The sequence below is a fragment of the Pagrus major genome, chromosome 20 (assembly GCF_040436345.1).
Source record: "Pagrus major chromosome 20, Pma_NU_1.0".
In the NCBI taxonomy this organism is placed as follows: Eukaryota; Metazoa; Chordata; class Actinopteri; order Spariformes; family Sparidae; genus Pagrus; species Pagrus major.
The window spans coordinates 3,759,377-3,785,453 of record NC_133234.1 but is presented as its reverse complement, the minus strand read 5'-3'; the positions used below and the strand labels follow the sequence as shown (position 1 = coordinate 3,785,453).

Genomic DNA, 26,077 nt, shown 5'->3' with positions numbered 1-26,077 from the left:
CCTCTCAGTCTGTTCAGTACTTCTTCCACCCTCTAATGGCTAAGCACTACTTAACACAGCATTAAGTTACCTATAGCCAGGCAAATTAAACACATTTATTTAATAGTAGATCGTCTCCGGTCACAGTTCTTGAATAACCACATTTGAGGGATCCTTGAAATATGTGTGTACATGTTTGTTTGTTTGTTCGTTCTAATGCTAGAAAACAACAACATGACCTTTGCAGCGGACCAGTGACAAGCGTACCGGACCTTTGTCATATACTCACAGCTGTTTAGGTTGGTTTGGTGAGCTTATTTATAGAGCTTCAGTTATGAACATAGCTGCGTAAAGTAAATAACTTAAGTTACATAATGTATGTGACGTTACTAACTACGTTAGTAAGTTTAAAGAACTCACCCTTGACTTTAACTTTCTCATGGAACATGAACAGCTGTCTCCTGGGTGAAGGACCTGTGCTTGTTTGAGCCATCCATCCACCCTGACCTCCTCCCTATGTGACCTTTGTCTTTATACTACCTTGCCTGGCTTCCTCCTTTGCTGCTGTAATTATTACTATGACCACTAGATGTAGCCACCTAACATGACATAAGGGCTGAACATTTGTAATAACACAGCTGATAATATTGTATTGCTGTATTTCACAGATAAGATAAAGAGCATCTATAATTCAGTTTTCATCAAAATTACACCTTTTAGTCCCCAGATATCATACATTTGCAGGTACTTCTGTTCATGTCAGTGAGTCAAACTAGAGCTTGACAGAGAGTGGATAACGATAGGAGGGGTCAACTGATATGGCTTTTTCAGGGCTGATACTGATACAGTGTATTAGAAATCAAGGAGACTGAAAAACAATATTTGGGACCGATATTCATTTACAGTAAAAATTCAACTCTTTATGTCCAAATTTCGAACAACTAGTGATGGGATAAACCTAAGTTCAATTTACTCAAGTACTGTTCTTAAGTACAATTTTGAGGTACTTTACTTAAGGATATTTGATTTTCAATTACTTTATACTTCCCCTCCACTACAGTTATTTGATACATTTAATTACTAGTTAACTCAGATTGATTCAGATTATTCAGTGTTTATGGGCTATTCATTTTGACGAGTTACCAATCAGATAGTGTTGTGGTTGGGACATTGTGTGAGAGGATGCTGCATCAGAGCCAATGTCACGTTTTTGGGGAATATTGAATGAGGACCCAATTGCAGACACACCAGCAACACACACAGAGGCAGAGGCAAAGTCAGAATTGGGGGAGACCAGGATGTCAAGGTAAGGGGCAGTGGCCGATCAGGAGGTCCGCGGCGAAGGCAGAAACCTTCTGGAGGCCGGCGGCGACAGCAAAAGCCCTCAGGGGGCCGTAGGCGAAGGCTGGAACCCTCTGGAGGCCGGCGGTGACGGTGAAGGCGAAGGCTGGAACCCTCTGGAGGCCGTCGTGACGGCGAAGGCGAAGGCTGGAACCCTCAGGAGGCCAACGGCGAAGGCTGGAACCCTCAGGAGGCCACCGGCGAAGGCGAGGGCTGGAACCCTCAGGAGGCCGGCGAAGGCGTGGGCTGGAACCCACCGGAGGCCGGCAAAGGCGTGGGCTGGAACCCACCGGAGGCCGGCAAAGGCGTGGGCTGGAACCCACCGGAGGCCGGCGGCAAAGGTGGAGACCCTCAGGAAGCCGGGGGCGAAGGCTGAGACCCTCTGGAAGCCGGGGGCGAGGGCTGAGACCCTCTGGGGGCCGGGGGGCGAGGGCTGAGACCCACTGGAAGCCGGCGACGAGGGCGTGGGCAGGGACCCACTGGAAGCCGGCGAAGGCTGGGACCCTCTGGAAGCCGGCAGCGAGGGCTGGTACCCTCTGGAGGCCGGCAGCGAAGGCGTGGGCTGGGACCCACTGGAGGCCGGCAGCGAAGGCGTGGGCTGGGACCCACTGGAGGCTGGCAGCGAAGGCGTGGGCTGGGACCCACTGGAGGCCAGCGGTGTGGGCTGGGTCCCACTGGAGGCCGGCGGCGAGGGCTGGAACCCACTGGAGGCCGGCGGCAGAGGCACTCTGGAAGCTGGCGGGAAGACGAAGGCTGTGACCCTCTGGAGGCTGAACCGCCATCCGGGAAACACTCCTGGATGTCGGCGGGACCACCGACAGAGGGTCGCTGGCAGCTGTCGGCCTGGGAGCCGACGGAGGGTCGCTGGCTGGGACTGGACTCGACGGGACCTCAGACCGAGGGGCGAGGACAGGAACTGGACTCGGCCGGACCTCCGACCGAAGGGCAGGAACAGGAACTGGACTCGGCCGGACCTCCGACCGAGGGACAGGCTGCCGACGGAGGAGCAGGGTCAGGAGTCGGCCAGGCTGCCGACAGAGGAGCAGGGTCAGGAGTCGGCCAGGCTGCCGACGGAGGAGCAGGAGTCTGTCGGGCCGCCGACGGAGAACCACTGGCAGGTGTCAGCCGGACCACCGACTGGGGATCACCGCCAGGAGTTGGCCGGGCCGCCGATGAAGGAGCAGGATCAGGAGTCGGCCAGGCTGCCGACGGAGGAGCAGGGTCAGGAGTCGGCCAGGCTGCCGACGGAGGAGCAGGAGTCGGTCGGGCCGCTGACAGAGAACCACTGGCAGGTGTCAGCCGGACCACCGACTGGGGATCACCGCCAGGAGTCAGCCGGGCCGCCGATGAAGGAGCAGGGACAGTTTCAGCCGGGCCGCCGATGAAGGAGCAGGGACAGGAGTCGACCAGGCTGCCGACGGAGGAGCAGGGTCAGGAGTCGGCCAGGCTGCCGACGGAGGAGCAGGATCAGGAGTTGGCCAGGCTGCCAGCGGAGGAGCAGGGTCAGGAGTCGGCCAGGCTGCCGACGGAGGAGCAGGAGTCGGTCGGGCCGCCGACGGAGAACCACTGGCAGGTGTCAGCCGGACCACCGACTGGGGATCACCGCCAGGAGTCAGCCGGGCCGCCGATGAAGGAGCAGGGACAGGACTCGGCCGGACCGAGGGACTGGAACTGGTGTCGGCCAGGCTGCCAGCGGAGGACCAGGGTCAGGTGTCGGCCAGGCTGCCGACGGAGGAACAGGACTTGGACGGGCCGCCGACGGAGAACCACTGGCAGGTGTCAGCCGGACCACCGACTGGGGAGCAGGAGCAGGTGTCGGCAGGGCCGCCGACTGGGGAGCAGGAGCAGGCGCCGGCAGGGCCCCAGACTGGGGAGCTGGGGTGCTGGGCAGACCTGGTTCCGGGGCGCTGGGCAGAACAGCTGGGCCTGATGCTGAGGTGAGGGCTTGGCTGGTGGCTGAGGCTTGGGTTTGTTAAGAAAGGCCATAAAATGAGGTGGCACTCTTAACCAGGGCTGTGAGGAAATCTTCTTATTCGCCAAAGCTCTGATAGCCTCTCTATGTCCCTCATGGGTGGAATCTGTCCACATGCCACGAAGGCATACCAACTCTTCTATTAAATCCAAGAGTTCGTCTGAGATGTTTGCTGGGTCCATTTTTATGGTCTGATCGTTCTGTTACGTTTTTGGGGAATATTGAATGAGGACCCAATTGCAGACACACCAGCAACACACACAGAGGCAGTATGGGGGGGGACAAAAAGCGAGCTTTTAATAAACAAGCTGACAACACAGACAAAGACGAGAATACAGACAAACTAAAATGAGAACATAAGACAAAAACCAAAGTAGCAACAAAAGGCTAAGCAAAGTGCAAACAAAAGCAAAGTAAAAATCAAAAGAGAAATCAAAACTACAAACATACCAAACGGGAGACACGAGGAGTCACAGGAGGAGACACTGGGGAGGAAGCTGGTGGGGAACACAGGACATCACAGAGAAACACGGACGAACACAGAGGAAGACAGACCAAGACGGACAATGACGGACACAGGCTAACACAGGCTATGAGCTAACACGAAGGAGGTCGGGAAGGCATGGGAACAGGAGCGGGACATCAAAGGACGTGGCGGAGTAACACAGAACATGGACGGAAACGAAAACGATTAGACAAAGACATGAGGGAGAACAAAGGCTATATACAGAGACACTAATGACGGGACGAGGTACAGGTGGAGTGAGGACGGACACAGACAGGTGAGGGGATTAACGGAAGTGACAAGCAGGACGCAACACACAAGGGTAAAATTTCAAAGTAAAACAGGAAACAGAAACAAACAGACACTGAACCATGACAGCCAAAGTAGCACATTTTTGATTATTTTTTTAAATTAAAAATTAAATTTAATTAGATACATTTTTTTGATTATCTTATTTTATTGGCAATCTGACAGAAAAATCACAGATACCGATAATCCAAAAAATGCTGAATATCAGCCTGATAATCAGTCTAGCTGTAAACGATAATAGCAGGAAAAAGTCGACAGCTGATTAACCCACCAATATCTCACACACGCAAAAAAATGTACATTATTGGAAAGAATAATCAATAACTTGATTAGAAATTGGATAACTGTTGAACTGAACAAATAAATAAATTATAAATCCAGAACTGATTGTCAAACTAAAGATAAAAAATGTAGGTAGGAGCAATTGTTATTTTTGAGCTATTATTTTTCTCAAAGTCAGTAATTCCTGTTGAGATTGAGTCAATACAGAACGTTCCTCCAATACTAATAGTTTGTAAAACGTCCTATCAGCGGCAACTACAGACACTGTAGTTTTATCTTTTTGTAACTGTTCTTTTGAATGGTGCACCCAGTGCATCAGAGGGCAAAAATTCAAAACATGTAGGCATTGAGTACTGATTGGACAAAATCAAATTAAACTGAATATAATTATGATTTGTGTCTGCTGACTTTATTGTAAGAAATCTCTGTCATACTTATTTTTAAAAAGCAGGACTTCCAGGACTTCGACAAAATTTTTAAAACATTTTTAATCCTAAAAGGTGCTGTGGCCATTCTTTTTTCCCCCGGTCAATTAATTCAACTGCCCCTTTAATATTTTTTAATGTCGTTACACTTCACTGTAGCTTAAGTGACATGATTTTGTCTTTGCTCTCTATCCTAAAGGGATCATCTCTTTCTCTCTGTGTCCCGCTCTCATCTTATTTGCTGTCTGGTTGAGTCGTTCCTCCCTCTCTCTTCCTCTCTCTGTCGGAGTCTTTTCCTTTTAGACTGAGATTCTGGCTGACAGCTCTTTATTTACCTTGCTCTCTGCTTTGTTCTTCTTCCCCCTCGTTATCTTGCTCTCTCCCTCACTCCTCATTCTCCCTAAACTTAAGTACTCACTTGACCCCAACTGCAGAAGTTTACAACTTATTTAACTGAAGTGGATGAGTTTTATTTAGAATAGGAAGGATAGCAGAGAAATGCATCTATGTTTTTGAGCTTAAGGCTGGAGGATTTCGACAAGATGTTGTGTTTTATTTCCACATTGAGGGCACAGTATAAAATGTGTTTGTTTCCATTTTTTATTAAAAAATGTTGTTTACTGATGTCATCATATATAATTTCAAGGGTGCCTAATGCAGTTTTAGGAAAAAGTCTGGAAGATTCTCCCACTGAGATAGGACTGCTTCCTCCAGTGATTTGGCATTGGAGTCTTACCTGATGAATACCTTTCTTTGGGTAGTTTTGCCTGAAGAACCAAATCTCTGTAATGGAGAGCTGATGTGAAACTGTCATTCCCAAGTTTTGTTCGAGAAGTGAAAAAAATAAAAATCACATTGACATTTTTAATATTGCATGTTACTAAAAGTCCAACCTTGGAAAATACTCGACTGTATCTTGATTGCTTCACTCTATTTGCCTGGACAGTGATTTCCCCCATGCCGTGCTTTTGCAGGCCAAATGACAGACAGTTATTAGACAACATGGCTAAAATGTTGGAAAAATTACATTAGTGGATATTTTTGACAAGGGAGAAACTAAACGTTACAATGATGTATTTTCGCCCTGCAGTGGTGGTAAAACTTGATGGGAACTGTTTTAGTGTATGCTTAAAATCTCTAAGAATTTGAAAGCAAATAGCTAGTGCTGTAGCAGATAGTCTTTTCTAATGGAATATGGAAAGCAAGCCATAGTAATACATGATTTTTTTTTTCAGTGTGACTGAAAAAAAAAAACAATGAGAGACTGAATCTAGTTACAGAAGCTAGTGGAGCAGTGACTAGCCTGGAGCTAACGGCAGGATCTGGGTTCCTTTTATTACTAATGGCAAAAGTAGAGACAGGGACATCCTGTTTAATCATACACTTCCATACCTGCCACTTTATTTTAGAAAGAATGCGGCACCTACATGATTTGACCAGTCGGCTAACAGGCTTGATGGCTTGAACAGTATACAGCGCCGACATCATGCTGTCACCATCAGCTGCTGTTCTACTAGCTTCTGCGCATGGCTTCCGATTTATTGATATATTTGATAACTGAATATGATTAAATGTGTTGTTTTCCGCTGGTATTATAATCTTTGTATTTGTAATACCCTGAACTGAACTGAATAGAGAGCCAGACATCCAATGAGAAACATTTCTCCTCTCAGCCATCATGTGGTCAGTCGCCCTCATACCAGCGGTGCTCGCCTTGAGCTCCAGTGCAGTCCTAACAGAGCTGAGGCATAAAGAATCAGGGCAGAACAGATGCATATTCTCTGACTCACGCATCACATTATGTTATTTTTGTTCTGGCTTGACTCCTCCATGATTATGAGTCCTCACAGTCAGGAAAACACTGTCAGAAGTGCACAGATTGGTCACGGTGCTTTTCCTAAGCCAACACTCCTCAAATGTAGTGGCACACACAGTAATGCTGGAATAATGTTCACAGTATTTTGTTTGGTTTTAAGCTGCATAACTTTGGCTGCGCAGGTTTTGTTTTACAGTTGCAATATAGGGGAGGAAAGGAAACAATTTAAAGAGAAAAGGAAGATGAAGATAAAGTATTGGAGAGGAGAAAAAAGAGAAGACAAAATGAAGGGAGGGAAAAGGCCAAAAGGAGGCCAGGACATGAGAGATGCAGAGGCTGCTGGATGATGTTTGCATGAATGTCAGCCTCTTTTAGTGTCTCTACATCCAACTTCTCCCTCTTTATCTTCATTCTCCCTTTCTCTTGCTGTCTGTCGTTTTAGCTGCTCTCAGGTGTCAATGAAAAGAGGACTGAGGCTGACAGCACAGCTAGAGCTGTTGTGGAGGGCTCAAAGGATGGACACACACACACACACACACACACACACGTTAGTTGACAGTTTGTGTTATGGTTTGTATGGAGTCTGGACCCAAATGCACGACTCAAACAACAGGTTAAACAGTAAATAACAAGTCTTTAATGTTCAAATGTGCAAAACAAGTGCAAGTGATACACCTGGCGCTGCCTGTGGAGGGAGACCACGCCCACCTGCACACACACAGAACAGACAGGGGGAGAGACACAGGAGGAATAATACAGACAGGGAATGACAACACACACATAAAGGGAGAAGGGAGGGCTGCCATGATGAGGATCATGACGGTTTGGTTGTAATGTTTTACTCTTTCAGACACACACTTATTCACACATTCATTAAAAGCAGATGCATAAATGTGTTTTGTTCTAATACTTATTGTACACACGATTGCTACTAACAGTTATTGACAGTACTGATCAAAGGAAAGTTTAACACTTTGGTAAATGTACTTAGTCATTTGCTTTCTTAGAGTGAGATGAGAAGATCAATATCAATCAGTCTGTGTGTTAAGTACCAAGCAGAGCATAGTTACCTTAGCTTAGCATAAATTCTTTGGCAGAAATTACTGTTTTGTTAATGAAATCATTAACTATTCTCTATATACTTAATTCCTTAACAGGAACCAGCGTTTTCCATTGTAACAGGGTGCTAGTCCTTTTCATTCATGAATATCTAGATTAGCGACTTGGAGTGGATAGTACTCATACAATTATTATTGCTTAGCCAACTTAGCTAACACTTCTAAAGCCTTAAAAGTGCCGGCAATTTGTCAGTTATTGTCATACTTTGTTACTTACACTGGGACCGGAAGTATTACCGTCATAAGATCGGAGACAAATCTCTTAAAGCCTTATTATGGCCTTTTGTGGCTTTATTGAGAAGACAGCTTAGAGAGACGACAGGAAATGGGGGGGGGGGGGGGACAAAGCCTGTGTGCATGGGCTGCCCACAATGTTGCCCACAACAATTTTGCATCCTTGCTGGCAGAGGAGATGTCCATGATTGTAATTTTTCCAACTATCAAATGCAAAGCAATGCCTTATTAGGTTGTTAAAAAGTAGTGTACATGCCATATCAATTACATTGTGCATGAGAATTTAGATACTTAAAGACATTGGCGTAGGATAAGTGAGTAAGCTTACCAATAGGGAGTGATTATGGACAGAGCTAAACACTGGAAGCTGGGGGGAAACTACTAGCCTTACTCTGTCCAAAGTTAAATATGCCTATACCAACACCTTTATATCTCAATAATTATCACATTGTATCTTGTTTGTTTAATCCGTTTAGGGACTTTTGGAGGTGTTGGTTGATGTATTTTCTTTACTTTGGACAGACCCAGGCAAGCTGGTATACCCTGTTTCCAGTCTTAATGCTAAGCATTAAAACATTTGACACACAAACATGTGACTGATATCAATCTACTCATGTTGCCATAGGGAAGACAGCAAAAATGCACATTTCACAAAATGTTGAACCTTTCCTTTGATCTGTGAACTATCCTCTCAATTAATTAATCCACAATGTCAGAAACTAGATTTGACTATTTATTCATGGATATGAATAAAAATACACCACAATACACCACATTATCCAAGGAATAACATGTTTAGAGAGGACTTATTTTCAACATGGTCAGTCACAGATATATAAAGACAGACAGCAAGTCTCAAAATGAAAACTGAAATTGTGCTAAATGATGAATATCCACATTAATACACCCAAACAGCTATCACTCTGTTACTCAAAATCAGAGTAATAGCTGTAGTAAAATTTCATTAATAACCCATACTCCATAAGCACTAACCTGACCTCTTGTTTTTGTCAACTTCATGTTTAATGGAAGGCTGTGTGTAAAACAACAGCCTCCGGCTACATTATTTACTTTAGGCACTGTACATGAGTGCACACTGGCCCTGGCATTGTAATCATGTTGTGTGTGCACAGAAAAATAGCTAAAAATGCTTGTCTTAAGTTCCCAGGGTCCAAGATGACATCTTCAGAATGCTTGTTGTCCAACAAAATATATCACTTTGATATTAAACAGAGAAAGGTTGCAAACATCCCCCTTTCAGTAGCATTTCTGTTGGATCATTTAATGATGGTTAATGTCTTGTTGTCTACTAACAGATTAATAAAATAATTGTGTCAACACACACAGTTAACAGTGTACCCTGGATACCAGCAGCAGCATCATGTGAGTCTTAAAGGAAGAGACAGGGAGACCCAACAGAGAGAGAGCAAGAGTAACATTGCTTTCTGCTCTACCAATGGGCTGGACTGCGTAGCAAAGGGATGAGAGGAATGTGACTGAGAGAGAGGAAGAGAGAGAGAGTGCAGGGATGTCAGCAAATAGACCCAAGGGAGAGAGAGAATGAAAAGAGAGAGAGAGAGAGAGGCATGGCAGGGTTGAGAGGAGGGAGCACTATACTTAGACAGCAATAAAGATAGTCAGCCACAGCCAATGCTGCACTATAGTGCCAGCATGGAGGGGACACACTGGATCTCTTAGCAGCGTGGGATTGTATCCAATTGTAAAACCTGGTCTGACAACAAACTGCCTTCTCAGCTCGACTGGTCCAGGAATGGAATTCAACTGGTCTGGGATGGATTTGATCCTGAAATCCAGAGACGAACACTAAATTTATGCCAGCAACTAACCATTACTTCAGAGAGATGAGTGTGTTTTTTCTGATATGGGGACAATTCTACTTTTTAGAGCTTTCTACTGAAAGCTCTAAAGAGGACTAGTCAAGATTCGAGAGGGCTGTCAGCTAATGCTGCCACGATAGTGACCCTGGGACCGATGCTGTTTCTAATGCTGTTTCATATTCAAACTACAAGGATGCTATTTAAGCCTAAGAATTCCTCATTTAGAATTGTTAACTGGACGAATTGATAGGTCAAAGAGGGCAAGAAGAGGTCTAGATTGTTGAATGGCTATTTTGATCACAGAAATTTGCCTTTAATTTCAAAGACAAGGACCAAGTCAAACCCAGATTAGTAAAAAAAATTAGGACTAGTTTAAGACAACATGGTAAAAAAACTGGACCAAATATGACAAAAGTCCAATCTTATCAAGAATTGGATGATATCCCAGACTTTGGACAGGATCATCATGGCTTGACCACTGATCATCAATGTCCATGAATCACTAGCTGACGAGTTACCCAGAGGAAGATACAAATGAATAATGAATCTCAAGCTAAATCCAAGGAGGATCCAAGGATTACAAATTCAAACATCTAAAACTTGGTGTTCTGCATCCATAGTGCTGATTGTGACACTTGAAGAGTAGACTTACTGAGTGTTTTCCATTGATTTACTCTCGATTGTCACATCTGGCTATGATGCGTCAAGCAGAGATTGTGCAGAGGTGACCACGTATATCAGTTGTGGGGTCTGAAGCCTTGTGACCTCTTGTGTGTGTTTGTGTGTGTTCATTGCACAAATAGTACATGTGGGTACAAATGTTGAGGTGCTATGCTGAAGGTGTCAAGTGTTGCACCAGCTCCATCAGGCCACGAGTGGCGATTTCAGTGTTCTGTCGGGGTGGACTGTAGCGACGCTGAACCTCGCTGCATCTGGCTGGCAGTCTTAAGGGGTATTTCACCTCACGCCTCACCCCGGCCAACCCCTATCGCATCACCAAGAAGACGGGGCTCCCGGAGGGTCATTCAACGCCATCGCTTATCCTGGGTAAGGGGGGAAACAGTATTCTTGAGCTTAAACTTTCAGTGCCTGATTTCTTTCTTGCCATTATTCAGTACAATTACATTTGTATTATTTTCTGGCCATGGTTTAATATTTTGCTAAAGAAATTTTTTTGTCAAGATTGAAAAGAATCTGAAACATGCTTTGGATCATCATTGGACTCCAACTCTTGTACTGAATTTAAAGCCAAACTAATGAACCTTCTTAAGGTGGGAAGTTCTTACACAAGCATGATCGAACACGAACATGGCAAGACAGTGTAAGGAATTGAAGTTATACTATGTCTGTGGCCAACAGTATCCAAACCCATTTTTTTCAAGTAAAGAAAATTATTTTTTTCATACTATTATGTACCAAATTATTGGATGTGTTGGAGCACCAAATCATCAGTTTAATGGGAACGCTGGTCCTGATGCTCCCTTCTAAGCTTTTAACAAATCTAGCTTTGAATGGATTTTTGAGAAAGTCCTATGCATTATCAACACAAAATGTTAAATTTTGACTTTCGAGTGTGTGTCAATAAGACACTGAACATCTGAAATCGTCAAACTTTTGCTGTGTTTCAAAACCTGCATAAGGTACAAAGGTGGTTGGGATGGAGGGGCCAGGGACCAAGTTTTTCACTGGATGCACCAATTGTTTATAGTTCTTTGTGGACAAGTGCTCTGGATGATGGTCACAAATATGTCAGAAGAACAAGTTTCCATTGTGACGTTGTGGGTTGGCCCAGATGCTGCATCAGTTGTACTTTACTATGACAAAATACACTGGACAAAAGGAGCCCTTGCCGTCCCAGACTTTGAACATCTGTTGGGTCAGGCTATTGTTGGGATGATTTTGTGTCCTCTGATTCCAGCATTAGGCCTTTTTTATCCAGTTTAATGATAAGAGAAATCATTCTTTTTGGCTCCACTTGGTCACCACTGACTGGTTTGGTTCTGAGAATGTCTCATGGTCCTCAATGCAAAGCTCTCCCAAACAAGATGAATAGTTTTTGTAAAATTTGCAATGGTTTCACTTTGCCAATGAGGGCACTTTCAATGAATATTGAAAGCTTGTAGGCAGTTCCCTTCAGTTATCAGCATGTTGATGTAGCCTACAGCTAGAGATGTTCCAATTCCGATACCAGTATCGGAAATGCCGAGGCGAGTACGTGCACCAGTCCGATACCACATAATTTAGAAACGGAACCCTGCTACTTTACAATTAGCTCCGTTAGCTCTGCTTAATGTTACACACTGGAAATAAATTCTTCTTCACTGCTCTAAAAGCCAACACAGTAAGTTGTGCTATGCTGCCCCTGGCAACTACTGTTTAAAGAGCAGCGAAGAAGAAGTTGATTTCATGCGAGTCAGACAGAGCTAGCAATATGTCAGCTATTTGGCAATATTTTACTCTGGATAACCCCACCAGTAAAACAGCAACACGTTCAGTATGCAAGGCTCTAATTTCGAGGGGTGGCATGAGTGTTGCCAATTTCAGCAAAATAAAACCTTATAAAGCGTTTGAAGACGAAACTGCTTTCCCCAAACTTTATGAAACATTGAGGGAACAGATTTCATGTAGGCTCAAAGATGTCCAGGCAGTCAGCTTTACTACTGACATTTGGACCTCTGACGTGTGCCCCATGTCTTTGCGGAGTGTCCACACTGGGTGGACTCCGCAAAGACATGGGGCAAGCAAACGAGTTCTGTGAGTAAGTTTTAAGGTAATTGTTTATTCTTAGATTTATGTAAGTTGCTGTTGCATTACTGTTTTAAACTGTTCTATTTAAAAAGTGGCTGCACTTTAACAGTTTTTAAAGGAATTGTTATTTATTCCTAGATTTCTTTATTTCTTTTTTTTTTGGTTATGACTGACTGTCAAAATAGATAATAAAAGAATGTTGTATGGCAATCATTCTCCGCAAGGTTTCATCTGAGCCAGGCCATACAATGATAGCAATCATATCGCATCCATACAGGGTTAGTAGCATTGTATATGCTGTTGCTATTGCTGTTAAAAGAAAAACAAAATCTTTATCTCCTTTTTTTTTTTTTTAACACGCACTGGTATCGGATCGGTACTCTATATTGGCCAATACCGAAACCCAGGTAATGGAATCAGTATCAAGAAGGAAAAAATGGTATCAGAACATCTCTACCATCAGCTACATTATTTTTTTTGCAAAACTTTATGTACTATGTATCTTCTGTATGTATATCCCTTTTTTATCACCAAACTTGTCAAAACTGCATTAATCAGCTTTTATGGCCACTTTTTGGGGGCAGAAGGCCATAACAAGCTGAATAGTACAAACGCATTTGACATTGGGGCCTTATTAAGTTGGTATGGCTAATGTGTATATTCATTCCCCTTTTACCTCTGGTTTGGTGTCCATCATCTCTTGAGGAACCAACATTGAACTGTCATTTCTCTCGCTAGTCATCATAGCTTCGTCTACAAGCATGGGCCTGTAGCTGCAAGACGTTCCTCATAGGACGCTAATGCCTGAGTGAGCAGCCACAAGCGCATTCAAGCCTGGCAAGATGGATTTGTGAAATCACATGTTCACGTGATCTTGCGAATCCAGCTGCCTTGCAAGGTAAAGTATATAGTGTGGAATGAAGCAGTCATTTCCTGAGTAAAACTAGACTGGAAACAAGTGAAACTATCTTTTACACTTGACAACTCTGTTTTGTTGTGACTGCAGTAGGGATGTCCCAATCAGGTTTTTTTTACCCCGATCCCGATCTGAGTAAGTTAATATTTAGTATCTACCGATACCGAGTCCCGATCCGATACTTAGCCCTAACTAACATTTTCCTAGATAATACAGCTGCATTAAGAAAAAATTACCTGCATCCAAGCTGTTCCCTAATAGGTTTTTTTATTTTGTTGAAACAAAGTAAATACTTTGATATGGCTCTTTCTTGTTCTGCATATCCTATTGCAACATTGGTTTTCATTAGTTTTTTATATTTTTTTAACAAAAACAACAAGTAAACAAAGTCATTAACTAAACCCTGATCCTCTACTACAGAGGTGGGCTGGTTATCCAGAGCGATGAATTCAATGACCTTCTCTGTAATATTTGTGGCCATGTCGCTGTCTCGAAGATATTTCTCTTTCCTTTTGAAAGTATCCACGAGTGTTTGTTGCTTCGGTGCCTTTGCCTGTATTGCTTGAGTCAACTCATGTTTTTGTTTTTTATGTGCTGTATCAAATTTGTAGTACTAAATGCAGCTCTTTTGCTACCCCCTCGCGAAACGGTCGTAATGCAGATGTTACATGTCGCCGTTGGACCGCTTTCGCTTTCTAATTTGAAATATTTCCACACCGCAGACATTTTATCCACAGGTTCTCCAGACGTCCACGTTCAAAGTTGCCGATCCCGATCAGTGAAAAAATGCCCATATCGGCCCCAATCCCGATCCCGCAGATCGGCTCGGGACATCCCTAGACTGCAGTGCTCTTCAGTGGTATGGACTAGCTTTGGAATCTGTCTGTAGTCCATCATTGTACATTGCAGATTAACTGCAGCTCTAAAAACAGCCATGGCTGTCATCATTTTGAACAGTCCTCATCTCCTGTCTGATCTGATGACTGTGGACAGGTGTATTTCCTCCGGGATCTTCGTCAGCCATCTTGCTTTAACCTTTCCTGTCTACTCTGATCAGTGCAAGAGCAGCATTACTATTGACCGTCCATGTCCTCGTCCACCATGTGGGTGTCCTGGTTTTATCACAGGGGGGCAAAGTTGATGCGATTGCTATCAACTTTAGGGAGGACTTTAACCTGTGTCAGGACAGAGGCTGCACAGTGGAGTCAAACAGAATGGATATTATCAGCTTGTCATATCTGGAGGAAGATTGAGCCCGTGGTGTTTGATTCATTTGAGTGTGAGTGTGTGTGTGTATGTGTTTGTGTTGGTGTGTTATGCCACGTCTCTGTGCCTCCTTTAAGTATTATGTAATGTAGCGCTGAGGGGGCCTGTTGACTAGCAGAGGGGAAGCGAGATGAGGCTGATGCCCTCACTACGCACTGAGATTCATGTAGCTTTATATAAAATCTTGTGTGTATGTATATGTGGGTGTGTGTAGTCGTTATTTTACATCATCTGTTCAAGTATGCATCAAGGATCATACCTTTTCCAACACACACTGCTTGTATGTTTGCATGCCTGACTGTTTTAGCAGCCTCTATACACTGTGTATACACTGTGTGTTTGAGTGTGTGTGTTATTACACAAAATGTCTGTCAGTTTGTATTATCTGATCTGTGTATACAGGGTGGATGTGTGTCTTTTTGTGTGTCACTCTTTCTCTCTCAGTTCAGCTCATTCTGCTGTAGACTGAGTGTCAGATGAGCTAAATCATCTCAGTCCCCATAGTGAAGGGTCTGCAAATCAAATACTAAATCCAATAGAGCCAAATGAAATGACAAGAGCAGTAGACAGGAAAAACAAGTAAATTGAGTGAGTGGCACATGATAATAATGAGCTATATTTGAATTAGCACAACAAGCCCTTGTTGTCCTGAAAGAGCTGCACCATCAGGCCAAGTGTTCAGGATTAGGTGAGAACTGTTATGTGGGGTAACAAGGAGAAGCCAAATACATTAAATAATATTAGTCTTTAAGGGGAATGAGCGAAAAGACAATTTATTCATGCACTGGTCAATTTGGAGAATTTGGTCTATTTTGCTTCCAACATGTCGTCTTACAGACTATTGGAAAGTTTTCTCAAAATGATTTTTTCTCATACTTTGATCCAGAAATCTCTCACTTACATAGACCACACTTTTAAATTTTATTCCCATCCATACTCTGATGAGTTTCACAGATGGGTTCGGCAAAATTGTATTTATTTTCATGGCTCTTGACATTTTTTCATTTATGGAGTGATATAAAGAGATCCAGAAATTCCCTCTGTAAAAGTCTTTGACTCTAATATGTTAATAATATGAAACAAGAATTTTGGCTTCATCCAATGTTCATATTTCTGTCCTGGGAATGTATGCAACGTATATTTCATTAGGTAATGACTCATTTGCATTTAAACATACAATTTCAGAGAACTTGTAATACAAAAAAATTATTGTCTTAAAGTGTAACTCTCACCAAAATGCAACCTAGGCTTTTTTTGTGAATGTACCTGAGTCAAACCTTCGTGTAAAAGCATAATTACGACGAAAAAGCCACTTTTAAGATTTACCGTATTTTAGTTTTCGGGTCAAAATCATTTTCAATTGCGTGCTAGGGGCAACTGTATGGTAGCATCCAAATCGCTATTTTTGAAACACTAAGAAGACTCGACACAACATGAAACTTTGCTCGTAGTATCACCAGGGTCTCTACACATGAACACAAGCATTGAGAACATTGTTTGTGTACACAGAGTTTACTAAAAAGGTTTTTGAACAACTCACGTTAGCGGTCGCTTGCTCCGCTCGCCACCGTCCTGCCAATCGAGATGCGTCGATCCCCGAGTGTGGCGTAACATGGAGGAGAGTAAAGGTGGAAAGCTCCTAAAGCGTCACACTCGGGGATCGACTCTTCTCGACTGGCAGGACGGCTACTGCTACTGCTAACGTGAGTTGTTCAAAAACCTTCTTTTTAGTAAACTCTGTGTACACAAACAGTGTTCTCAATGCTTGTGTTCATGTGTAGAGACCCTGGTGATACTACGAGCAAAGTTTCATGTTGTGTCGAGTCTTCTTAGTGTTTTAAAAATAGCCATTTTGATGCTACCGTAATGTTGCCCCTGCACACCATTGAAAATGATTTTGACCCGAAAACAAAACTACGGTAAATCTTAAAAGTGGCTTTTTCGTCGTAATTATGCTTTTACACGAAGGTTTGACTCGGGGACATTCACAAAAAAAGCCTAGGTTGCATTTTGGCGAGAGTTACACTTTAATGAAAGTTTTAACTGGCGATCAACTTTTTTCTTTTACCTATTCACCTGTAGTGTCTTCCCTTAATTATATTATTATAATTTACTTATGAATGAATTATGTTATTAAAAGTAGGCTTTGACCGAAAGTAAGAGATTGTTGGCTTACTTCTGGTTACATTTTATAAGTTTTATCCACATTACAAGTGTGACCAGCATTCTGACTGTGGCAATGACACCAGTAAAACAACTGGAAGAAACCTATAAACTGTAAAACCCTCACCTCACTTATATAAAGACAGAGATACTAAGATATGGATTCCAAAAGTGATGTGTATGTACATGTATGTATATTTTCATACATAATACATCAGTGCACATGCATTATGTTTAAATGAGCTAAATAAAACCAAACAGCTGAATACAGCTGATGGTTCTTATTAAATAAATGTAGCTATAGCACAGTATCAGTGAACAGGTAGATATTTATCTCCAGTGTGAACAATACATTGAAGTTCAAATGCAGTTTTTAACCAACAGCTACATTATAACACAAATCCATGCCTTTCAGAGCTTGCCTTTGATAGGCATCTATTCTTTCCTGAGACAGGAGAGTAATTCAGCAATAATACAGTTTTTGGAGCAGGAAAACAAACTGAGAAGCTGCAGAAGCTCATAATATTGGGTTAAATTGAGTGCAGTGAACTGTATCCACTGTTATCCATTACATTACGCAATACTCTTCACACATATAAAACAGACGATAGTTTTGTTTTTAGTTTTAATTATATATATTTTTTTAAATCATGAATTTGGACAACAGAGTTTTGTAAAATGATGACAAAGTATGATCATATAGTCATAATGATGTGGGGAAGCTATGGCTCGGGAGGAAGAGCATGTCTGACCTCTAGTCAGAAGGTCAGTGGTTCCATCCCTTGCTCTGGCTGTATGTCAAAGTGTCTTTGGACATGATTGGGAATAAATCCCATATTGCTCCCATTGGTGCGTGAGTGTGTTTGAGTGGCTGAATCTAGAAATATTGTGGGGCACTTTGGACAGGAAAGGCTGCATTGCTCCTGATGAGCAGGTTGGCACCTTGCAAGTGTTGTAAAGCACTTTGAGTGGTTGGTAGACCAGAAAAGCGCTATATAAATGCAAGTCATTTTACCATGATACAAGAGTCCACGGTTGGTGCTTAGGCACTAAATATCGTGAATGCACTGTACCTGATATGAATTCAGGATAACCACATCCTCCAGTTGAAAATGAAAAAGGATACTACACCTATGCTTGAAGGAAACCTAAAATTGGGTTTTAGCTTAAATCTATGATTGAGTCTTAAATGTTTACATTTCTTACAACAATTTTCAATGCTATTCCATGTCAAAGGAGATAAGTGTTAAAATGTTTTGGTCTTTTTTCACTGCTGCACTCAGCACCCTTACCACAGCATTCAGTAGATGTTTGCAGAAGTTGTGTAAACCTTTTAGATTTGAACATCAATTAAACCTAAAATTTAATTTCCTGACCCTGTTTGTTCTCCAAGGCCCAGGGTAGATCTGCCATCTCACTTGCAACACCCTCCACTCCCCTTGCTTTCCATTTTTATTTTTCTCTTTTTGCCATATTACCAAACTAACTTTAACTTTGTTCACTTAGACTTTTCAAGCTTTGTTTTGTCACACTCAAGGCCATACTGACATTTCTTTTAGACTTACACACAGGCTGGCAGACTTTAAAACATACATACATCCATACAGAACCACATACATATACCCCGGTTTTAATGCAAGAAAATTGCTTTCCCAACTGAGTGAGTGCAGGTACAGTGCATATAGTGCATACAGATTCAAATACAGTTTTTTAGGCGTCACATGTGTTGCTTTCTTTGTCCCAGTTGCACTGAATGTACAACACACACACTACTCAAAGTTCAAAATAGTCTCTTCTCTGTCTTAACAATACTAAATTAAAGCGACTCAGATAAGGACAGTGTCAGTATTAAAGGACCAGTTGCCCCAATAATGAACATTCTGTAATTATCTACTCACCCCCATGCTGATGGCAAGTCGGGTGAAGATTGTTAGTCCACAAAATTTTTCTTCATCTTCACAGCATTGCAGCATTTCCCTGGACAACAAAAGTAGCTGGACACTTGTTTTATAACACAAAAAACAACTGGGAAAGAAATGGCTCCATACAGCTCATCCGACATAATCCAAGTCTCCAAAAGCCCCAAGATCACAAATTGTTTTGAAAATACCTTATTTTCACCCTTTTAAAGCTGAAGCCTTCACTGTAGCTACTAAACTAAAAGCGTCTGAAGTGAGTGCATGGACCACGTGTCATTTATTACGCCGGACAAGGTGTTTGAAGCCATGTTATGTTTTTCTCCTTTTTCGGTTGTTTGTTTACATTTTAAATCAAGTCCCCAGTTGTTTAGGAGAATGCTACAACGCTGTTGCTGAGTTTTGCTTTGAAGCTCCGGATATTCTTTGTGGACTACGAAACTTGATTTTCCATCAGAATGGGGGTGAGGAGTTAAGAATGAATTCAAATTTTTGGGTGAACTGTTCCTTTAATTCTGTAAAACTATAGAAAGTGGGTAATGTACACAGACGTTCACTGAGTTGTTTGGTTGAGCAAAGAGCTGTGTGAATCACACTGTTCTATAAAACACTGGCATGTTGGCATTTCACACTCTGAGTGTGTAGGAGATGAAGGTGAGTGTGTGTGAGGGAGAGATATGGTGAGAGAGGTCAGCATGTAACAACATCTCATGTGTACATTCACTCATGTGTGAATTGTCACCTGCAGAGACATTGCATGATGAGGAATCTAACACTACAATGTACCCAACCATGTTACACACACACATGCAGAGATATTATGACTTCATGCTCTGTGGCGCTTCGCACAACAACTCTCCAACACACCCACAGCCACAAACACAAAGAAATGTCAGTGGGCAGGAATCCTCCGAGGTTATTTCATTCTGTTTGTGGAGCCTGATGGTGAAGATAATATATGTTATGCAATGCTATTAGAGTGGGTCCTAAAAAAAGCTTGGGAAAAGTCAGTCTGAAGTGTAAACCATAAAAATGTTTTAATTTGATTATGTAATTCTTTCAGCACATTATGCTGGTTTATAATCAGATACAAATCAACCAACATATTCTGTTTATTCTCTGATATTAAGGCAAGGTCTGGTTATAAAAGAAGGCCAACACAACACAAAGTCACACTGCTGATCAAGCGATTTGATAAGAGCTCATGATTTGTTGTTACTAGTTCGACCGTATAATGGAAACATTTAACTAACTGGCTTCCCTCTGTGGAAAGTGTGCCTGTTCCCTGCTCTCTCCTTGGAACTATTCTTAGAGGTGAAGGTTTCCCCAAAACACGCCTCTGATGGGCTCGGCCATCCACTTCCTGGCTCAAGAAACAGACTTCCTGTTGTTTTCGTAACTGGCTGAGTGGGGTTTGGGTGCTTTTTGTGTGTAATGAATGTGTGTGCTGTTCTCCATCTCTCTGTGTTGATGATGATGTGTGCCTGTCAGTGTGTATACTTGTAAGTACTGAACAGTATGTAGGTTTCATTCTCCCCCATGATGGCTTTTGTTTGTTTTTTTTATTATCCAGCAAGGAGAGAATCACAGATGGGTTTATGATCCATCCAACATTATATTTGCATACAAGGATTTTCCCAGCACTTTCGACTCATGGTTTCTGGTTTGAAGTACACAGATTTCAAAGAAGTTCAGCGGCTGTGTAAATCAGAATATGCACTTCATAATTAAGCTGAAAATTTGTCTGAAACAAGTTACAACAGTTTGAAGCGCATGAACAGCAACAAATCCCAAATGCACTGAACAAGGTAGAAAAGTTACTCTGCTGTAGATCCTGCAACCCATACTCCTATAAGTTGGGACACTGTAAAACCTGCATGAACCAGAATTTGATCATTTGCTTATCTTTTTTGACATATACCCAATTGAAAACAGAACAAAGACAATATAATAAATGTTCATCAACTTCACAGATTCATGCAGTGTAATAATTTTGCCTATGTCTAGTGTTCAGTTTTTTGTGCCTTACAAACACAGTATAATGTCATTAAAATAACCCACTCAATTATGATAAGTAGTATTGGCCAAATTTATGATTATATACAACCGAAAAAACTTGTGCATATATAATGAATGAACTTATGCATATATGATGAATATATATATCTGAAGTAGCACTTAGATCAGCTGATCGGCTATCAGCTGTTTCATTCATACATTATAAGTGCTTCATATATCAGCTGACCCCATTCATGAAGCTTTAAGTGTTGTTGACTTTTACACATATTTTTTGTTAAATCCCACCAAACGATCAATCTCAAAGTTGTTATGTAGAAAAAAAGAAAAAGTTTCCAGATTTGCCTGAGCTATGGTTTGTAGCCTTATGACTTTAAAAGATTAGGTGAATTAGCAACTGAATTAGTGTTGGAGCATCCACTGCATGTTTGTATTTGAAACACTGGCTTAATTGTCACCTCGTTCAGCCTGTAGAAATATCAGTGGATGTTTTTAGGCACACTCACTGTGAAGTTGCTTTTGTCTATTGTTCATTTGATTTTCCAGATCTGTGTTTATGAGCCCTAATAATTTCCTGTTGTTCCATGACTTTTATTAATAGACTGGATATATTTTTAACTCTGCCATTGTTGGCTGGAGGTAATAAATGTGATTATAGGTGAGGTTGTTGGTGAAAACAGAGCTTCCTCTTTAGAGAGGGGAAGTCTCTGAGAAATTCCTGGCATTGGTGGAATTCTGCCCCGGTCGGATCTGGGCAGAGTCCTCAGTGAATGGACCACATACGCCCACATCCACCCACTCACACTTCCCTTATACGCATTCAACAGTGAATGAATACACAGTCACACGCACAAGTTCAGTTGAGACACCTAAAAATGGTACTTACGATGTACTTCAAGACTCACACGGTAAAGTTTTGTCAGTGTTTTTTCCAACCAAGAGGAAAAGGAAAGTTAAACTTTATTGATCTAAACATTTTCTCCATTCTCTCTTCTCAATAGGCTAAAGGGAGGAGAGATGGCATGGTGTCGTCCAATGAGAACAAGCGCCGGCCGCTGTCATCAGGTGAGGTGGAGGGCATGTCATGGCAAGGCCCAAGGACCATTTTCCTCCAGAAGAACTCCCAGGGATTCGGCTTCACTCTGCGCCACTTCATCGTCTACCCACCAGAATCCTCCCTTCACAGCCTCAAGGTATGCAGACTGCTCTATGGTGTTGGATGTTGGTCAGGACATGAAAAATGTGTATAATTAACCCAAGTGACTAGTAGAGATCTTAATTGAATCAGTATTTGGGAATAACCCGCCATTCCATCAAAAGCAGGAGGCTGATGAAAACTAAAGAAAATCTCTTTCAGTTTGGGCAGATTGATATTGGACATGGGATGCTTTTCAAATAAAATGTCAATAGTCAGTCGAATCCTGACAATCAAAATTTCTGCACTAGCCCATTTTAGCTACAGTGTGAATGTAGCTTTAAGGAACTGGACTTACCTGTTTTTCTTATGCAAGTTCTGGATGGATTGACACTTTGAACAAAGAATCATGGTCCCTCTCCCCAGAGAATAATTCCTACTAGAGCTGGTTATCATTGCTGATTTCCTGAATCGATTCGATTCCAATTCACATGGTCCCAATACAGCTTGTTTTCTGATTTGATTCTATTCCGTATCAATTCACTTAGGAATATTTCATTTACAATACCAATTTTGCTTGATTATGAAAGAAATTGAGAGAACTAATCCTGTAAATTGTACAAGAAACCATTATTAAAAACAATGTTTACATTTACAAATTAATTAAATAAAAGGTTTTGGAGATTGTTGGTTAAAAACTGCCTGTGGAGAATGACTGGATATTGTTATGACTTTAGAATCAAATTATTAAAAATGCTGTAGTAAGAGAACAAGAAAGCCCTGATGAATGTACGCCTATGTATTTCAACAAAGAAAAATAAGAAAAAATAGAAACAGCAGGGGACAGAAGCAACTCACACACAAATGACACCAAAACATCCATCAGTCTGGCAAGTAGCTTTCAGAGGTTTACTTACCAAATGGAAAATCAACCTTAATCAATATTAGATCATTCAAATGAAGATCGATTTGAATTGGAAAAATAGTTGTTTTTTTTAAAACCCAGCCCTAGTTCCTGATGGCAATGGGGATCCCTTGATCTTTTTTGGCACCTTCAGCAGGTCAAACTTTACATTTATCCAGTGAAATATTTCCACATCTGCCAGATGGATTGGTACAAATTAAGCACCACGAATGAATGAATTAGTTTAGTTTAGTTTAGTTTGCACTAAAACACTTGAATGAACTAACTAAATAGCTAATTTTAGCAGGCTAACATGCTACACTAAGACACAGTAAACACTATCTGCTAAACGTTGGCATGCTAGCATTATCATTGTGTGCATGCTAACCTCAATGCACAGCTGGGCCTGTCTGCAGCCTCACAGAGCCGCTAGAACAGGTGTGCCCAAACTTCTTTTTCTTTCGAGGGCAAAAAATAGTGGACAACAAAGCTAAAAGCTGCCACCTGTTGTCTTGAGATGCTATACGGAAAGTTGGAAAATAAACTCCGATCCATTTTCTAATATGATGCTCTCCTGTGTTTATGAATTAGGAAATATGTGTAAAAAAATGTTTGGACATGCTAATTTTTCAAAGTTTCTTCAATTTTTTTTCCCATCTGTCCATGGTACGAGAATCCTTAGTTCCCTGAATTGTTAATTGACTTCCTGTCACTGCCCACTATGCTCAGCTGATCAGGAGAACCAAGGCCAGCCAACATCAGACAGGCTTGTTTGTTTACTTAAAGACACTACAGCCACAGATGGGTACTGTAGTCCTGTATCAGTATGGTAATGTCCTTTTGCCTGGAGAGGTTGGTGTTGTGTAGCAGCAGACCTCCGTCTGTGTGCAGACCCTTTTGTGTGTCCAGGTCAGGAATGAGCTAACTCAGCGAAGCATCAAAGCCTCCAGATAGAGCCTGCCAGCAGGCCTGTCAGTAAGTCAGACAGACAGACAGTGAGACAGGTAGTCAGGCAGCTGAGCCCAAACGGCTCAGTCAGCTGGAGTCAGACAGACCTGGGAGCTGAGCAGTGCCCCCCAGTGGTCCTCCTGTCCTCTTAACACCTGCTCTGTGTATGACCCACAGGATGAAGAAAATGGAAATGCAACTGGAAAAGGTGAGCGGACTTTATGAGCCATACACTCTTTGCCAGTGTTTAGGCATTCAGCTCTAATGACTCAGTATTACAGGATCTTGTCTCCACAGTACATTTACTTCAGGCTCATTAAAATCTATTCTGTTCTGTTTCATAATGCACGATTGCTCAGGATATATGTGTGCACGTGTAGGGTGAACTCTTTATGTATATGTGTAGGTAGAGCTGATTCAACTTTGTGGGTTTTGGATTCAGTCAGCATGTTTATACACACCATCTGTGTGTGTGTGTGTGTGTGTGTGTGTGTGTGTGTGTGTGTGTGTGTGTGTGTGTGTGTGTGTGTGTGTGTGTTTAAGCATGTTGCCAGCGGTCCCGTTTGGAGCCAATGGACACCATCTTTGTGAAGAGTGTCAAAGAAAATGGCCCTGCCCAACTAGCTGGACTGTGTACAGGTAGAAGACACAACACACACACACACAAATAGTTAGGAAGCATATGAGTGACATGCTGTAGACTTAAGATACAGCAGACCTTGGGTCATCACACTCAGTAAAATCTCTCGAAGCAGTGTCCTCTGACTGTCAAACTGCCTAAATCTGCCTAAAGACCTCATTACACTGAGTGCACATGGCATTGAACTTAAAGAGCAGCAGCAAGTACTTTTCTCCCTTTTTTGCCCTGGGTTTCATGTCTCAGGCTTTGCACGGGCAACCAAATCTTGCCTGTTATTATTACTTACATTATTACAACATTTTGTTGACTTGTGTACTAGGGTTGGGCGATGTTGGCATTGGCAAATTGGCATATGGCGATGTCTACAGTGAAACATCGTGATGGACGATGACATGGTTGTTTATGAATTTGAGGCAGCGTGTCCCCTCAGTATTGTCGTAAGACAGCAGTTGCATATTAACTCACCACTGTAGCCGCCGCTGTTTCCCACCGTTGCTCTGACATGAATCTCCAACTGTCTCACCCTGCAGATGAATCTCCTGTTACCACCGATATACATCCCTGTGCCAGGTTTAAAAGCCGACTAGCCAAGGAAGCTAAGCTAAGCAAACTGTGTATAAAAACAGCATGACCGAGAGAAACAGTGGCCCGTGGGAAAAGAGACACTGCTGCCACAAATTTAACCTAGTATCTTGGGTTCACCTAACTGAGCTGGTTTTATAAGAAACTAATAAACAGGACAAGGAGACGTTATGTTAGTGCACTGAGCAGCAACATACTTCTTTTCATTTCCTCTCCCCACATATCACAAACAACAACAACAACTCTTGCCCTGCGGCAATTCTGAGGGGACACGCCTTTTAATTGTGCTCTCTGGTGGGGAGCCTTTTAAATCACGATGTTACGATGCTCAGGGATGGCTGTCAGCCATCAGCGATGGACGATCAATCAATCATGGTAATAATGCTTAAAATTAGTTATTTTTTAATGAGCTCATTGTGACACCAGAGAACATGAATGCTGCATAACTGGCTGTCAGTCCTCAGACTTTGATTTCCCCACATGGGTCTTGATGATGTACTGTTGGGTGACGGTCCAATCAAAACTATCCAATCAGAGAGTTTCCTGTGAGTCTGTTCAACTAAAAACAAATACAGAATCTGTTAATCATATCTGTTAAGAGATAAACAGATTAACAGAAATATTGAACATGAATAACAGAATAAAAGAAATATGCTCATGTACTACATTATTATATATTATTGAGAGTGTCATATCTCTGTCAAGGTTTAAAAATGATGATGATTCATTTTATTGACTTCAATGACATAATGATGTGTGTCCAGGGGACAGGCTGGTGAAGGTGAATGGGGAGAGCATTCTGGGGAAAACCTACTCTCAAGTGATCGCACTCATCCAAAACAGGTGAGAGACTCGTGTTTATTAATCACATTCAATGTTCACATCTCATGTGTTTATTTTTTTGTTCATATATTTTTATCTTTTTTGTAGTGAAGACATTTTGGAGCTCTCTATTATGCCAAAAGATGAGGATGTGTTGCAGTTGGTAAGTGTGAGTATTATCTTTCTTCTATTTTCTCTTCTT

At 42.0% G+C, this 26,077-nt stretch overlaps 1 protein-coding gene across 1 annotated transcript in view; it reads left to right on the top strand.

The window, feature by feature from the left end:
* Nucleotides 1–26,077, top strand: part of LOC141015799 (rho GTPase-activating protein 23-like) — a 101,165-nt gene that overhangs the window by 49,772 nt on the left and 25,316 nt on the right. The window contains exons 2-6 of the mRNA XM_073489990.1: nt 21,846–22,037; nt 24,009–24,039; nt 24,375–24,470; nt 25,818–25,896; nt 25,984–26,044. Of these exons, the coding sequence (XP_073346091.1) occupies nt 21,846–22,037; nt 24,009–24,039; nt 24,375–24,470; nt 25,818–25,896; nt 25,984–26,044 (459 nt within the window). The remainder of the gene's footprint in view (nt 1–21,845; nt 22,038–24,008; nt 24,040–24,374; nt 24,471–25,817; nt 25,897–25,983; nt 26,045–26,077) is intronic.